General features: G+C 42.5%; 1 protein-coding gene across 1 annotated transcript in view; it reads right to left on the bottom strand.

Annotated features, from left to right (window-relative positions):
- PAH (phenylalanine hydroxylase) overlaps positions 1–9,185 on the bottom strand; it is a 58,557-nt gene extending 49,372 nt beyond the window's left edge. The window contains exon 1 of the mRNA XM_030544446.1: positions 9,098–9,185. Within this exon, the coding sequence (XP_030400306.1) occupies positions 9,098–9,118 (21 nt within the window). The 5' untranslated portion in view covers positions 9,119–9,185. The remainder of the gene's footprint in view (positions 1–9,097) is intronic.
- Positions 9,186–15,946: the final 6,761 nt, after the last annotated feature.

Consider the following 15,946-nt stretch of genomic DNA (forward strand, 5'->3'; position numbering starts at 1 on the left):
ACACACAAAGCTCGCTTCATGCACACTTGAGGATTTAACGTTTTTTTTCTTATATATTGCAAGAAGACTGTTTTAGATTTTCCTTTCATTAAATCATCCCCTTAAGACTCAGCAGAACTACATACACACATGCACATGCAATACATAGAACCATCACAAGGACTAGGCACCACTTACACCCTCAAAATAGCACTTCAGAGATGACTTTCACCCAGGGTGGGTACCGAAATTAAAGACATGGTGCAGCAAATGTAAAAAGTCAATGAAAGGCTGAATGAATAGTGATGGATGATAAGATATGCTTTCATTTATATTCATTCATAACATATTAAGTTTTCTTCCTCAAACAATTAAGCACAATTTCTGCCATGCACTAGCTAAGGTGTGCCAGGCCCCCATTACCATGGGGAGATTGCACCTCACAATCTTTAATGTATTTGTCCTCACAAAATGACCTGAGGTAGGAAAGTAATATTATCCTGGTTTTACAGAAGGGGAAATTGAAACAGAGGCCCAGATCCTCACAGGTATTTAAATCAAATAGGAGTTCAGCACTTAACTCAGCGAGATTTTTGAAAGCACCTAACCAAGTGCCTATCTGTATATTTAGGTGCCTAAATGCCTTTGGAAAAATCTGACGCTAAGTTATGTGCCCAAGGGCACACACAAGAAGCCTGTGACTGAGCAGGGAAATAAACCCAGGAGTCTCAGACTAGCACCTGATTCACTAGACCATCCCTTCCATTTCTCTAATATAGTCTTCAGAACTGTATTTTCAGGGTCATCTTCAGAGATTATTCCTCATGCAGAACTTCTAAAATCAATGAGAGTTCAGTGTAAGAGAAAAACAATGTCAGGATAGAGGCCTTGCTAATAGCCAAGGTAGAGAGTCTGCAACCTTTGGTTCAGCAAGGGAATCTGGCTTTCCTTGTGCCTCCAACGCTGCCCCTGAAGTCAAAAGGGAAGGACTCATGAGGGACAATATTTTCTGGTGCAGTGATACACAGAACAATATTCATTTTAACAATAAAATTGTTACTTCTCCAGATCAGCTTTTGTACTTGTGTTAGACTGTGCACTGATCACCAGAGGCTGAGGGAACATTTTCTGCCAGGTGCCGCTCCCTTTGGGATGCTCAAATGGCACAAAAAGGATTCTCTCAGTAAGAGGAATCTCCAGAGAGCGAAGGGCTGGTATAGATTGTAAGCTATTTGGAGGAGGCACCGTCTTTTTGTTCTGTGTTTCTACAGCGCCCAGCACAGTGGGGTCCTGGTCCAGGACTGGGGCTGCTAGGTGCTACAGTAATACAAATAATCTAGCACCTTTCAGATGAGGATTTCAAAACACCTTGCAATCATTAACTTTAGATTATATCCCTTACTTACCATGCAATAGTGTCGTAGAGAGGTCACTTCACCATGCCATTAGGGGGTAAACCAACAGCTGTTTCATAGCACACAAACAACATTAGGTAATAGTTTAGGATGGGATGTGAAAAATACCAGTACTGGGGGAAACTGTTCCAGCTTTAATTCTTCCCCCCAGTTGCGCAAATGAGCATGGGATCAAAGCACAAATAAGCATGTGATTGAGGGGTCTGGGTCTGGATGGTTTGGGGAGGGGTGGGTAAAAACCATGTGTAAAAGACTACAGCGTAAAGGAAAGATTGCCATCTATTGAATCATCAACACCACTTCCCACAACATGTGTTTTTTCTGGAGGCTTCTCATACAAATACTGACCCCTTTCAACTCTACTTAGCTTGTGAAGCCTGAGGGAAACAGCAGTAGTAGACAGTATGGCAGCAGCCTAATGAAAGCCATTCACACAAAAAGCACTTGTATAAGAAAAAGGTCAATATTCTGTGCGATTTAATGAGGAAAAATGTTAACAATGAGAAAACAATTCTAAAATATTAGCACCAGATGAGTTTGATGTTCCATATGCAAGTCAGTTTTTCTTGGGAAAAACGAAATCCATTACACAAATGTCAGGCAAGTGGAGAGGGCATTTAACTTTAAAAGGCTGTGTTCTAAAGTATTTTCAAATCCAGACAACAGTGCAATTAAAATAATATTTAGAACCCTGTACAGATCTCCATAATAGGCTCAGATTAATATGTCTGACAAACAGGGCCACCCAGAGGGATTCAGGGGGCCTGGGGCAAAGCAGGGGAGCTGCGGTGCTCATACTCACTCATTTTGGCGGTGGGGGAGCCCCGTCAGTTGCTTCGCGTCTTCAGCAGCACTGAAGGGCCCCCCACCACCGAAATGCCACCGAAGACCCAGACTGCTGCCGGATCAGGGCTCGCGGGGCCCCTGGAGGGCCCAGGGCCTAGGGCAAATTGCCCCACTTGCCGCCCTCCGCCCTCGGGCAGCCCTGCTGACAAAGGAGGATGTTGTGAGTTGGCATGGCATATAATCAGAGGTGCAAAACCTGCACAGTAGCTATAAAAACTGATCTTTTTAGATCATGTGACTTCAACCGTGTACTCAGACCCTAATAAATTCCCTTTGACCTTAACTTTAATGTGTTGAATCAAGTCTTTTTTTTTTTAAGCCAGGAGCAGAGGCTTTTCTATGCTTGGAAATTGGTAAAATTGTTTTGCAGTGTGCAGGTCTTTATACCTCAGACATGTTACAATAGACCAGGGGTTCTCAAACTGTGGCTTCTGTAACACTGGTGGTACATGAGCTTGTGGGAAGGAGTATACTGTGAACAGGGTAGGCTGTGCCCTTTTAGGGGTAGTGAAGACTGGACAGGCTCCTTTAAGGAAACAGGTATTCAAGGGAGCATTAAATTAGCCAGAGGAGTCTCAGTCATTGAGTAGCTACTGTCTTAACTTAATCAAACTGAGCTGTTAAGTGACTCCAAGAGAGAGAGGGGAGATTGCCTGGAGAAGAGAATTACAAGGGAGCTACTGTGTCAAAATTAACTACATTGGCTAACCCAGCAGAATTAGCTACCTTTATGTTCCTGAGCACGTCACTGCTCAAGCAGTTTGAGCATCTCAGTGACATCTCCTGAATCCCTTGCACTCATTTTGCCCTTAACTGCCCTCAGAATTTGCTACTTGTTGAAAACGAGGGTACTGGGGTGGAAGCAGGAGGGAGGGGAAGGAGGCAAATTGGATGGGAAAGGATGGGTTTAATTTGTGCAGCAGCCAAACAAACAGAGGAGGGTAAAGGGGATGGAGGGAGTGGAGGAAGAGGCAACACTGGGGACAGGATGAATGAGCCAATGTTTAAGCAGGAGGAGTTGCGTTGCCAAACAGTGGCAGGGAAGGGAAAACTCGGGGAGAGTGATGGGGGGAGGGGTTAAAGGTTGCTGGAGATAGAGTGAGTCACCTGCAGTGGTTGCAAAGTAGGGTGTGAGTGGCAGAGGGGCTTGTGTTGCTTTCTGGATGGTCCATATGAGCTAGGGTGACCAGATGTCCCAATTTTATAGGGATAGTCCTGATATTTGGGGCTTTTTCTTATATAGGGTCCTATTACCCCCCACCCCTGTCCTGATTTTTCATACTTGCTGTCTGGTCACCCTAATATCAGCACTCCCTCCCCATGGTGTTAAAGGCGTGGTGTAGCCTGGAGCCCAGACCCTCAGACTCTTGAGGATTTGAGCTCTAGGAGACTGATTCAGTGGAATAGTTTACTTACACACACGCATCCCACAACTTTCATCATTTTCATACATGTTTTTAATGTTTCAAAGAATTCCTTGTCAGTTTTCATAAGTGCAACGTCTGTAAATAGCTTTATATATTCCTCAAATTTGTTCTCTTTGTTCTGTGTGCCCAAATTGAATTTCTCTCAAATTATCACACCTCATAGCGTTAGCATAGCACTCTGTAATTTTCAATTTTTATTTCTAAAGTTTTAATTTTCCCCCATATGATAAATTCACTGTCTTCAGTTTCCTTTGATTTTCCAATGAGAAGTTCCTTTCTCAGCTGTTCTTTTGGTCTATATTTTTTTAATTTCATCACTTATGCATAGATCTTACTTCCACATATTCACTAAGGACACTACTGTATCTATCTTGCCCTCTTAGAGGCAAACATCTACTGTAATTTTTACCAGTTATTAACACCAGGAATTTTTAAAAAAATTGCCAGAAAATTCTAATATGATCCATTTCAGTTGTGGTTTTCCATTCTGGAAAGTTTGATTTTTAGCAGAACAAAAAAAGTAATAAAGTTTAACATTAAATATTTTGTTATTTCTTGGACAACCCTTCATTTAAGAAAAGGGGCAAGGCTTTGAATTCTTTGCGAGTTATCTTAGTAATGAAACCAATATAAGAGGTTGGATAGTTAATGTGCATTATGAATTTCAGATCCTTCTATAAAGAAACTGGAAGTCTGGACAACAAAAGTTCCTCTACACAAGAGACAGCAGGATGGACATAACTGGGGGCCACTCATTCTCAAAGTATGCAATGCCAAATTTTGATTGTTCATTCTTAATTATGTATAATTAATATTTCAAATGCAAGTTAAACTATTAGTTTTTAGAAGTGTATTTGGAAGATGGCGATAGTAGCAATGTTGAAATCACAGAAGACACCTTAGCAGTATGGAAGAAAAACAGTGACTCATTTAATGAAATAATCAGGTAGTTACTTTGTTAGACATACCTAATGAAGCCAGATTTTGTAAAGGTAAATATGTCAGTTCTGAAGAAATTGCACACTTAAAAATAGGAATGATACTCTATGTACAGAAGTTGTATTTTAGTGTTCATATGTGAAAAGACTCAAAAAAATGCTGTTGTAGAAGGCACTGGTGAGACCTCATCTGGAATAATATATACAATTCTAGTCAACCAAGCTCAAGTGAGAAGAATTCAGACTGGAATAGGTGCAGAGAAGGGCCGAGTGCAAATGTTGGCCAGTGATCTGACCTGCTGAGATAATCACAATGAATTGCAGGGGTCTGCAAGCCTACACATCCGGCCTAGAGAAAGAAGGAAGAGGGCTCCACCCACAGAGAGGTAATAGTAAGAGGCCAAAAATGAAAAAGGATGCCCTTAAGGAGATTATTGAGGAAGAGTCAGAAGTGCAGTTATCCCCAAACTATGAACTTATGTTCCCTTGTTTATAGAAAAGTATGCTTGTTTATATTTAATGCTGACATATGAAGTAATATACTTGTGCATATATTCCATATCTTATCTTTTTAAAAATCCTGTTACATATATCCATATTTCAGATACCCCATCCATCAGAATGAACTACCCATGGCACAAAATGTGTGCATGGAGTCTAGCTAAAGTTAAGTGTGGGGGAGGGGAGAGAAGAGTAGCTCAGTCTGACAGATGAGGTCCCCATCTGTTAGAAGGAGGTACCTATGGGAGAAAGCTTGAAGGTCACTCATACTGATAGGGGAGCAAAAACTGAGCATAGAATCAGAAGCTGCTGCTGTTAGCAAATTCTGGTGTAGTAGCTGTTTTCAGGTCCTGGATTCTGGTGGGTTGGAAAAACCTGCTTAAATCACAACTCAGCCCCAGGTCAGCTGTGGACTCCCTTAATCCAGAGGAACAAGTTGTGAGTCTAGAGACCAGGCCAGGAGGAGACCTGTGGGTAAGACCTCACTAGTGAGGTCAGAGATTGGCAGAGCTCCCTGGCTCAGAGAGAAGTGGTGGGGAACCAGAAAACTGAAGCCTTGGAACAAGAGTAAATTGGAGCTGAAGGTGCTGGGTGCTCAGCTGAAGTTGCCGAGTGCTCTACTTGTAGTCAAGGCTTCTCTCCTCCTTTCTGAGCCTTCTCTACTCTTTTACATCTCTCTCACACACACACACCTGCACCCCAGCCAAAACCCCCACCCATAGGTGCCAACTCCATGGGTGCTCTGGGACTGGAGCACCCACTGGGAAAAATTGCTAAGCACCCACCAGCAGCTCCCCATCCCAGCTCACCTCTGCCTCTGCTTCCTCCCCTGGGTGCACCATGTGCCCGATGTTCCCCCCTGGCTCCCAGCATGTGTGCCACGAAACAGCTGATTTGCATGGCAAGCCCTGGAAGGGATGGGGCAGGAGGGGAAAGCAGCGCACTTGGGGAAGAGGCAGGGCCAGGGTGGGGATTTGGAGAAGGGGTCCAACGGGGGCAGGGAGGGGGAAGAATTGGGGCAGGGACTTTGCAGAAGGGGTTGGAATGGGGGCAGGGCAAGGGTGGAGTTGGGGCAGGGCCAGGGGGTGTGAGCACCCATTGGTGTTGGGGAAAGTTGGTCCTTATTCCTCTGCCCTTAGTCTAACCTCATTACAGTTGGGTGAGAAACTGTTTTCCTGTTTCATGGAACCTTTAGTGATTTCAAAAGTTTTCCCGTTGTGCTCTCAGAAGAAAGAGGAGACCCTTTGAAGTTTTGGTTTGTTTTTAAAATCAAAAAGAGAGGGAGACCCACCCAACCCAGAATGTTCCAGTCTTCTTAATCTCTCCTCATAGGGAAGCTGTTCCATACCCTTAATGATTTTTGGGGCCCTTCTCTGTACCTTTTCCGATTCTGATACATCTATTTTGATATGGGGAGACCAGATTTGTACACAGTATTCAAGATGTGGGCATACCATGAATTTATAGAGCAGCAATATGATATTTCCTGTCTTATTATCGATCCCTTTCCTCATGGTTCCTAACATTCTGTTAGCTTTTTTTGACAGCCGCTGCACATTGAGTGGATGTTTTCAGAGAAGTATCCACAATGATTCCAACATGTCTTTCTTGAGTGATAACAGCTAATTTAGACTCATCATTTTGTATGTATGGTTGGGATTGTGTTTTCCAATGTTTATTGATTTTTGTTTATCAACACTGATTTTCACCTGCCATTTTGTTGCCCAGTTTGATACATGCTTAACTCTATGCACGAGTCATCTCACTGACCTCAGTGGAATCACTCACATACATAAAGTTAAGCTTATTCCTAAGTGTCTGAAAGATTGAAAACTAGAAAGCTTTTCCTCATTCTAGGTGTAAGTGTGAAACAATTATGTTCCATATTGCTCTCTCAACACTGGGTCCTATTAGGAAAGATGCTCCTAAAAATGTATTAATGTAAGTATGAGCACTTTGTTTTCTTATATTTTGCACAGTTTATTCATGATAAAGAATATTTCCTATCTTTTTAATTCTCAGATAGCTAAGCACAGCAACTTTGTTTTCCTTTAATTAATATGAATAATAGTTGAATTATATTAAACCTGTCACAAATGACTATATTGCCTATATTCCTCATGGGCTTATGAGATCAAGTCCCTAAGATCATGCCACAAATGCACAGGATGGTCCTGGGGAGAAGATTTTGCATTTGGAGCCTTAAATTATTGTTAGCTGTGTAAAAAAAACAAAATAAAAACCCACACACACAACCCACAGATAACCAGTCCTAATTAATTTGTGTCTGTGGAGACTAAGGAAAATCCAAAAGAGCTCTAGAATAAATTAAGTTCAGCATTTTTCTCCTCATTCTGCCTGTCCTTTTAAGACAGTAAAATAAAAACAAGATAGTTGGTTTAAATACCATTTTGGAACAAGCCATCATCCCTAATGCAGACAGCAGGTGGTTGTTTGGACCCAAGTATTTTGCAAGTAAGTGTAATATCAGTAGGTTGAATGTTTTGCATAGAGGCTGCTGTTGGACTTTCAGGCATACATGATGTTCCAGAATTTGGAACACATCTCTGAGGAAAAATATGACTCATTTCAAAATCTAAAGTGTCTGATAATGAATGGCAGAGTTCATTAAATTAAGAATGAAGAGCAAAATCCCAGCCCTAGAGAAAACAATTGAAGTTTTGCCTTTGACTTCAAAGGGGCCAGGATTTCACCCAACATTACTAAACTCCAGAGTTGGAATATTTATAAATGGAAATATATTCCTACTTCAAAACATGACACAAGATCAATTTTTCAAACACACCTAAGTGACTTAGGAGTCTAAGTTTCATTTTCAAAAGTGACTCAGGCACTTATGAGCCTAAATCCCATTGACTTTCAAGGAGACTTAGGTTTGTCAACAGTGCAACTAAACACCCATGGCTGGCCCAACTCAGATGACTTAGGCTCGTGGGGCTGCAAAAGTTGCAGTGTAGATATTTGAGTTCAGGCTGCAGCCTGAGCTCTGAGATCCCACAAAGGGAGAGGTTTCCAGAGCCTAGGCTCCAGCAGAGCCCAAATGTCTACACTGCAATTTTACAACCCTGCCACCCCAAGTCAGTTGGCACAGGGTGGCCAGGAGTGTTTAATTGAAGTGTAGACCCACACTTGTGCTCCTCAAGCACTTTTGAAGAAAAATAGGAGTTAGACTTCTAAGTCACTTGGGTACTATTGAAAATTGTACCCTGCCTTGATCTTCTGTGAATTTCCATTTTTAAATTGCTGTACCTTTTCATTTTCTTTGCAGTTCCACTCTGACCTTGATGCAGTTGCACTAGGGCAAATGAGTACAGAATTCAGCCCAAATAATTTACCTACACCACTGATCATGGACTGCTTCTCTCACTTGTTCCTACAGTAAAAATATTGCCCACAGCTTAATGGCATGTGCTTCAGCAGATTGTCATCTACTTTCAGAAGCAACAGATTCAAAATAGCTACAACAATCAGAACTTTAAAAAAAAGTAGCAAGAGACAATAAAAACCCAGAATTTAACAAAATAATCCCTCAAAGCCAGTAAAGAAATTGGCTATCATAATAGGCACTGTCATTTTCTAACACACATTTTGAGATCTCCAATTTCTTTCTGGTCACTTCTTTCCTTATTCTATTTTGCCATATATACATAAATACTTTGTCAGTGGTCTTATGATGTTGCTATAATGGTTCTCCATCTCTGTTTTACTGTTTGATTTTTGTCACTGCTGCACACATAGAAATATAATTTACAGCAGAAAAGTGCATTAACTGTCCAAAAGGGAATAGACTGGGCACCACAACTATTGATACAGTAGCCTTGTATCCTCATATACCATAAGTGAATAATAACATGCCATGTCTCACAAACACAGTACAAGATCAGAGGAGCAAAAGCCATCCATCCTCCCCAAAGACCAGTATCATTTCACCTGCCATACCAGATACACCTGCTTATACCACACTACCTACCTGAAAAGGGTCTCCATTCATTTTGCAAACCTCTGTGTTCAGGCTTCAAAGCTAGGAATACTCAGGCTGTAATACACTCTTCTCTCTGTAGAGAAACCCTTCTGACCTTACTAGGCTTGACAGATCTGTGCAGTGCAAAGGTATTTAAAGTTCAGCATGAAAGGCAGGTCCAACCCCACCCACCAACACTTCCCTCCTCCCTCTTCTTCTCCAGCTGTGTGTGGTTAGAGGGGGCGTCTTCCCTACACACCCCTCTCCACCCCCTGCCAAATTCTGGCACCAGAATCTCAAACAATTCACGTGTGCAGCGAGAGCAGCAGAATTCAAGCCTCTCCAGGAGTGTCCTTTAAGTCACTCTAGCATATGGTATCTATCTGTGACCAACATGGACAGATGGCATGGTTTGAATTAAGATCCCTTCCTTTCGGTTAATATTGCATGCTATGTTCATTTTAGTTGTGCAAAGGGCTTCATCTTTTGTTAAGCAGTTTCTGATCCATACATTGATGTTCCCTGGCTTGTGTGAGCGTTAGACACTGTTTGACATTATACGGGATTTACAGCCTTTTCTGTTTACAGATGGATCTACATTAGTAAGCAAGTGTGTCTAGGGAGATACCCTGAACATAGAGAAAGGCCACAAAGAGAGGAGATACGAAGAGAACTGTGAAAGCTGACGTGAAGGGCACAGGAGTATCAGAGTGCTAGGGTGTTGCAGTACTGAGAAGGGACTATGGGTCAATATGACATAGAATCATGGAGGAGGGCTGTGATTGGTAATGGGATCTGCATAGAACAGCACAGAACCAAGCTGGGAAAGAACGAGAATGGGAGATGAGGGAATGCTGCAGAGCCAGGGCCCTATACAAGAAAACAGGTGCAATATTCAGGTGCATTTTGATTATGCTGATTTTGACCTATATACCTACATGATCTGAGGCCCTGATCCTGCAATTTGTTACATGCCCCTGCCCTGAAAAAGAGCCTCAAGGAAGACCGTGGGACTCCACCAATGCGCAGCAACCTGCAGGATCAGGATTGAATAGAGTGTCTCTCTCACCATATGATACCACCACAGCTGTGGTCAGCACAGGCACAGGGGAAATCCTGAGATGATGGGAGGAAAGATGTATCCTGGGGGATCCTGAGGAGATTGTTGAGGGAGAAGAGGAAGCCATGGGGAGGAGGGATCCTGAGGTGATTTTGGAGGGAAAGGAGCAATCCTGGCAGAGCAGGTATCCTAAGGGGATTGTGGGAGAGTGAAAGGGAGTCCCAGAGGAGAATGGATCCTGAGGAGATTGTGATGAAGGGGATTCCCATGGAAGGGAGAAGATTCCAAGGGGATTGGGTTGGGGTAGGAGAATCCCACTGAAGGGGGAATGCTTAAGGGACTGTTAGGGAAGAAAAGGGGAATCCTGGGGGTCGGGAGAAATCCTGAGGTGATTTGGAGAAAGGAGAGTCCTAGGGGAGAGAGTATCCTAAAGAGATTGGGGAGAAGGAGGGTCCCAAGGGAGGAAGGATCCTGAGGGGATTAGGGGAAGGGAGTCCCCTGGAAGGGGAAAGATCTTGGGGGGATTGTGGGGAGAAGATGGGGAATCCTGGGGAAAGGGGAGATCCTGAGGGGTTTGGGAGAAGAAGGGGTCCCTGAGAAGGGGGTATCCTGAGGAACCACCTCCAGTGGTGTCAGAAGCAGGAAGGGAGGGTGTCAAGGAGGGAAGTCTCTGACTGTGAATGGATGCATGCATATTCTGAGGCCTTGAGAACCAACAGGCCCAAGCAGGGAGTCAGTCCTCGCCTGTGGGACACAATCCACCAGTGTAGGATGAGTGAGGGGCAGATTCAGCCCCAAAATAGAATAATTTCACCAGCCACCTATGACCCTATGATTCTTTGCCTTCTTTTGTCCTGTCCCTTTTCTTCTCTTTTGTGTTCCCGTATGCTTCAGTCTTGTCCTACTTCTATTCTATTCTCTTATCTTTTCTTCTTTCTTAGGCCTTCCTCTTATTCTACCCATACAGCACTGACAAGGCTAAAAATCATTCATTCAGAATCTTTGTAATTACTTTTGTATTCCCTCTCACTCTTTGTCTATGTTATATATGTATACCCTAAGCTCTTTGAAACAGAGATGCTGTAGATGTATATATACCATGTGGTGAAAATTATACTGACCTCCCTTGTAAAACCCTTTGAGATTAACTGATGAAAAGTACTGTATAAAAACTAGATATTATTTATTACTTATTGATTAATAATTAATAATAATTATCATTATTGCCTAGTATAAAGTGGCCTTTGTGTCCTTTGGGGCCTTTAGTACCTACCATAATATAAGTCATAATATTAGTATCATCAGCCTGTTGCCACCAGCCTTCTGGATCTATCTGCTAAGTCAGCTGGGACCTTCAAAGGTGGTATGGTCACAAAAAACAATTTATAGGAGAAAACAGGTAATAGTTATCACGTGGGAGGTCCCCTTGCCAGCAGTTGATTTCAGATTCCCCCCTTATCTTGGGATAAAGATCCCTCCTAGTGCCTTTGTGGAGGCAGGAATTTACCCAGGAATCACTCCAACTTGCAGGGCATGGGATATACCTGTCAAAATCTGGACTGTTCCATAATATTCTCCAAGAGTCTACCACTTTCTATGCCTATTCAATACATACCAGACAGTTTGAATAATCAGTGTGAAGGAGAAAAAGATTCCCCGAGTGGCAAAAAAAAAATTCTGGAAATTTCCATTAAGATAAATCAAAATATCTTCCAAGAAAACTAAGTCCCTTTCTTGGAGATGTAACACCACTATCTTTCTGCTGTTCTCTGAGAAGGGCCCTCAGCTGAATTTCTGACACCCTTCACAGAACTACTTCACCCCTTTCCTTAGCTGACTCCTCTCCAAAATGTTCAAACTCTCCTAATTTCCCACCATAAATCATAGGTCTGCCTTTACTTGAAAACTTGCCGATTTAGTGTAGCTTAAGACTGTTACATCATGCATGTCCCATCCTCTGTTACAGTAACTACGTGATGGAACAAGCCAAACCAAGTCTTTAAACTAAGTAAACCCTGAAGAAATACCTATCATGTAGCTGAATCAAGTTTCAGTCCCAAGATAAGCCCTCTGCAAAAGCAGTGCCTGAGTAGCTCTCTGTCAACGTACCCTTTTGCCTCTCACAATTCTACAGCTGGTCGGTAGGTGGCGCTCTGTCCTCATAAGATCACTAACTTTGCATATTTGTATTTTTTATTCAAGATTTAAAAATCATGGAGAGAAAGGGCGGGGGCTCTCAAACTCCAGCAACTCAATTAATCAATGGAAGGTTAGCAGTTACTACAGGGAATTTCAGTTCCTCAGCACCTGGATCAGCACCTGCCCCTCTCTCCACTCCAGTTTATTGAGTCAATAAAAGGAGAAGTTGCTGCGTAGCAACGCCTTAGCGCTGTCTCTCTCCAGGCATTTGGTCAATACACACATTATTCTGTCTTTACCACTTACTGATGACTCTCTTTTAAAGAGATGTAATCGTTTTAAACAACCCGACTAAGAAGACGAATCAATGCAATGCCCAGAGCAGGCAAAGATCATTAGCTATAGAGGAAGTTATAAAACACATGCTCTTTCGGCGCATCTGAAATGCTGAGAAGATGCCCTCTCCTGGACAACCACAGTACCCTAGGAGCTACAGGAACCTGCCTGCCTTCCTCCTTCGAGCTTGCATAGGGCTTCATCGTAACTAAAGTATCAGTCTTTTCAAAGTGAATTAGCACCAGTGAGCCAAAGTCACTCATTGTGCAATTCCACTGGCGTCAGCGGACCCACTCAAGGGGCAAATGTATTATTTATTCCTCATTAACCCCGTTACTGATTGCTGGGACGGTGCCATAGATGGGCATGGAGCTGGCCTGGTATATCTAAGTTTAAGCGTAGCAATATAACTCCTATTCTATATGAATGTATAATAGGCCATCATCACAAACCATTTTGCACACATACATACAGTGGGGCCAGACAAAACTCCTCCCACTGACTTCAAGAACAGTTTTACCTGAGTACAGGTCGAGACCCAATAGAATCCTGTATCCTGAAATAAACCCCTTCCACCCATTGTTCACCTACATCGTGCTGAAAGGGAGTATACCGTGACCTTCACAAAGGGAAGGGTTAAAGAGCTCTCAGCTGGACTGAACTAAGCCCAAGGTACAGAGGTTAAGAGTTAGTGTGTGCACAGTTGCTTCCAACCTGCAGGGAAAGTAAATATTTCCGCATCAGCCGCTGACATCTGGGGAATAACAGGAAGAACTTGGGGGATTTATTTCTGCTCCCGTTCTGTGCTGCAAGGAGTCGGGCTGCTTTGGACTTCGGGAGCTCCTGATGGACACGGGACACGTGGCCACACAATGGAGACACACGACTGACCTCAGCTAATTCGGCAAACTGCCCCTACCCTTTTCCATGTCCTCAGAAATGTGGATCGCGAGAGAAAGTGAGTGTGTGTGTGTAGTGGGAGGGCAACGAAATCAGGGGCTGAATATAGCCCCCCACCCACAGTTGTTTTGTGCCAGTGACTTCAAGCATGACCGGAAACTGACGGATCAAGAAGAAGTTGCAATATTTTCAAGCCGGGGAAAGGAAAACGCACAGGCAATAATATCTAATGGCACGTCTCATCCTCACCTCGGCGCCTTCAGTGAGCAAGCTTGCACTTCAGATCCTTATATTCCAAAAATGGTGATTGTGGTGGGGAGCTAGATGTTTATGATGTAATAACACGGTTTTGTGAACTAAAAACACGCCAAAATCTGCAAAAATTAAAAAAATAAAATAAAAGGGAGGGTTGTTGAAAAACTGCAGTGCGGACATCCACAGTGCTTGAGGTTTCATAGCAGAGAAAACTCGAAAAAAGTTGTAGCGTGCCCCTCCCCTCAGGCCTTATATGCAAACTGTCACTTCAGGTTAGCATGATATCTGATGTAGCTCGTTAGCATGAGCTGTATCTAATATGCTTTAAAACCTCTAATTATTTATTATGTCCTAATGGTTCGAGAAACACGAAGACTTTTTTGAATTGGCAGCCCAAGAAATGTCTCTAAAGTCGAGAAGGGTCCATTCCAGTAAATATTCCTCGAAGATCCCAGTAACGGCCCTAGACTCAAACAACCTTGTCGTTCTGTACTTTAAAAGAGCAGAGTGCATACACTTTAGTCCTCTTCTGGCAGATTTTACAGGAGAGGACTATTCAAACCCGCAGTATGGGGCATTAGCCTCTAACGCGGTTGGGAATGGCCAGTTCTTTAAAACTCAAAGCCAGCAAACCTCCTCCCATAGGGTTAAACTGTTACTAAAAGGAATCTTAAACTACACCTCCAACGTGTATTGAAATACTCCTTAAACATGACCGATCATAAAAAATCTCTCTTTTCTGTGTTATGAGACTAACAACATTTGGAAATTGGATGCACATAGTGTCTGATCCAGAAAACAGTTTCAAAATAAGTTAACTTCTTTCTGTCCCCCCTCCCTCCTGATTGTGTTTTTTCTTTCCAGTCTGTTTTATGTTTCTTCGGGTTGTGCCAACTATTTATTTATCTTTATTCCTTCTCTTTCTTTCTTTTCATTCATTCCTTTCTCTTTTTTGTGTGTGTGGCTTCTGGGTTTGATCTGTGTAGCTTGTTACCACCCACCGCACGCTCTCTCCCGCAGCCGAGGTGTTTCTATACAAACTTCAGCGTCCAGTTGTCATATTAATTATTACACTGAGTAATGACTGAAATAGTCAAAATAAGGGGAGACTCGAGAGCTTTTTCTTGCTGCTCAAAGATTCAGCAAAGAAGCCTTGCAACAAAGCACTAATTGGTCCCCAGAAATACTCTGACAAGGCATGGAAGATAGGTTTCATAAAGCCCAGCAATTGTGAAGGGGGAAAAGATCCTTGAATAGACCCCACGCTTCTTTTCTAAACTCTCTTGCTGAGCAAAAAATGGACTGCTTCTTGAATACTGGACTGATCTTGAATGCTATACCCAGCAGAGAAAAAAATGCACCATTTATTGTAAGTTTTTTTCCAGCTATTCATGTGTTCTATGTGGAGAATAAGCTGGTTTTGTTTACCATGAAAGACCTTTTACTTTATTTTCACTCTTAGGGGGAGGGGGAGAAACACATGTGCCCAGACCCAGACGAGCTCGCCTACTGTAACAAAATGGAGTGTAACAAATCCTACAAAAGTTCAGAATATATTGATTCTTTGAAGATCTATATAGATTAACGACTTTCGTTATGCTTATCCAAGACGGTATTTAATCATAAAGTAAATGGGCCTTTTTTTTTTAAAAAAAAGAAGAGCTTAGAAAAGTAAAGAGGGAGGGGGTTTCAAAAGAACTCCTAAGTGTAGCTGCAATTTACACACAAAAAAAAGGCGAAACAAAATAATGACAGTTCAAGATTTTAAAAAAAACAGTGAACAGGGAAAGGGATATTTATCATTATGTTAGAATTAAGAACTCTTAACTGCAGGTGCGGGGCGACTGCATAACGGTGGAAAAAACTTGGAACAAATATTTATTATCTGTACATCTAACATCAATAGATAACTTACGCTGTTAAGTGACTTGATTGGAAAGTAGACAATAGACTACTATACGGCCCAATGTTTGAAATAGTATTTTAAAAGTCGGGTTTGGTTTGGTTTTTTTAACACAGAGATAGTCCGGGACTGGTGTAGTCACGAGATGTGTTCTGGTAAAGAGGTTTTTCCACTCTCCCATGGCAAGCGCAAGTTTGTCTTGTGGGTCAGGTGTGCTATTAACTATGTCCAGAACCCTTTTCAAGATGGAAATAGTGGGGTTTCT

The sequence above is a fragment of the Gopherus evgoodei genome, chromosome 1 (assembly GCF_007399415.2).
Source record: "Gopherus evgoodei ecotype Sinaloan lineage chromosome 1, rGopEvg1_v1.p, whole genome shotgun sequence".
In the NCBI taxonomy this organism is placed as follows: Eukaryota; Metazoa; Chordata; order Testudines; family Testudinidae; genus Gopherus; species Gopherus evgoodei.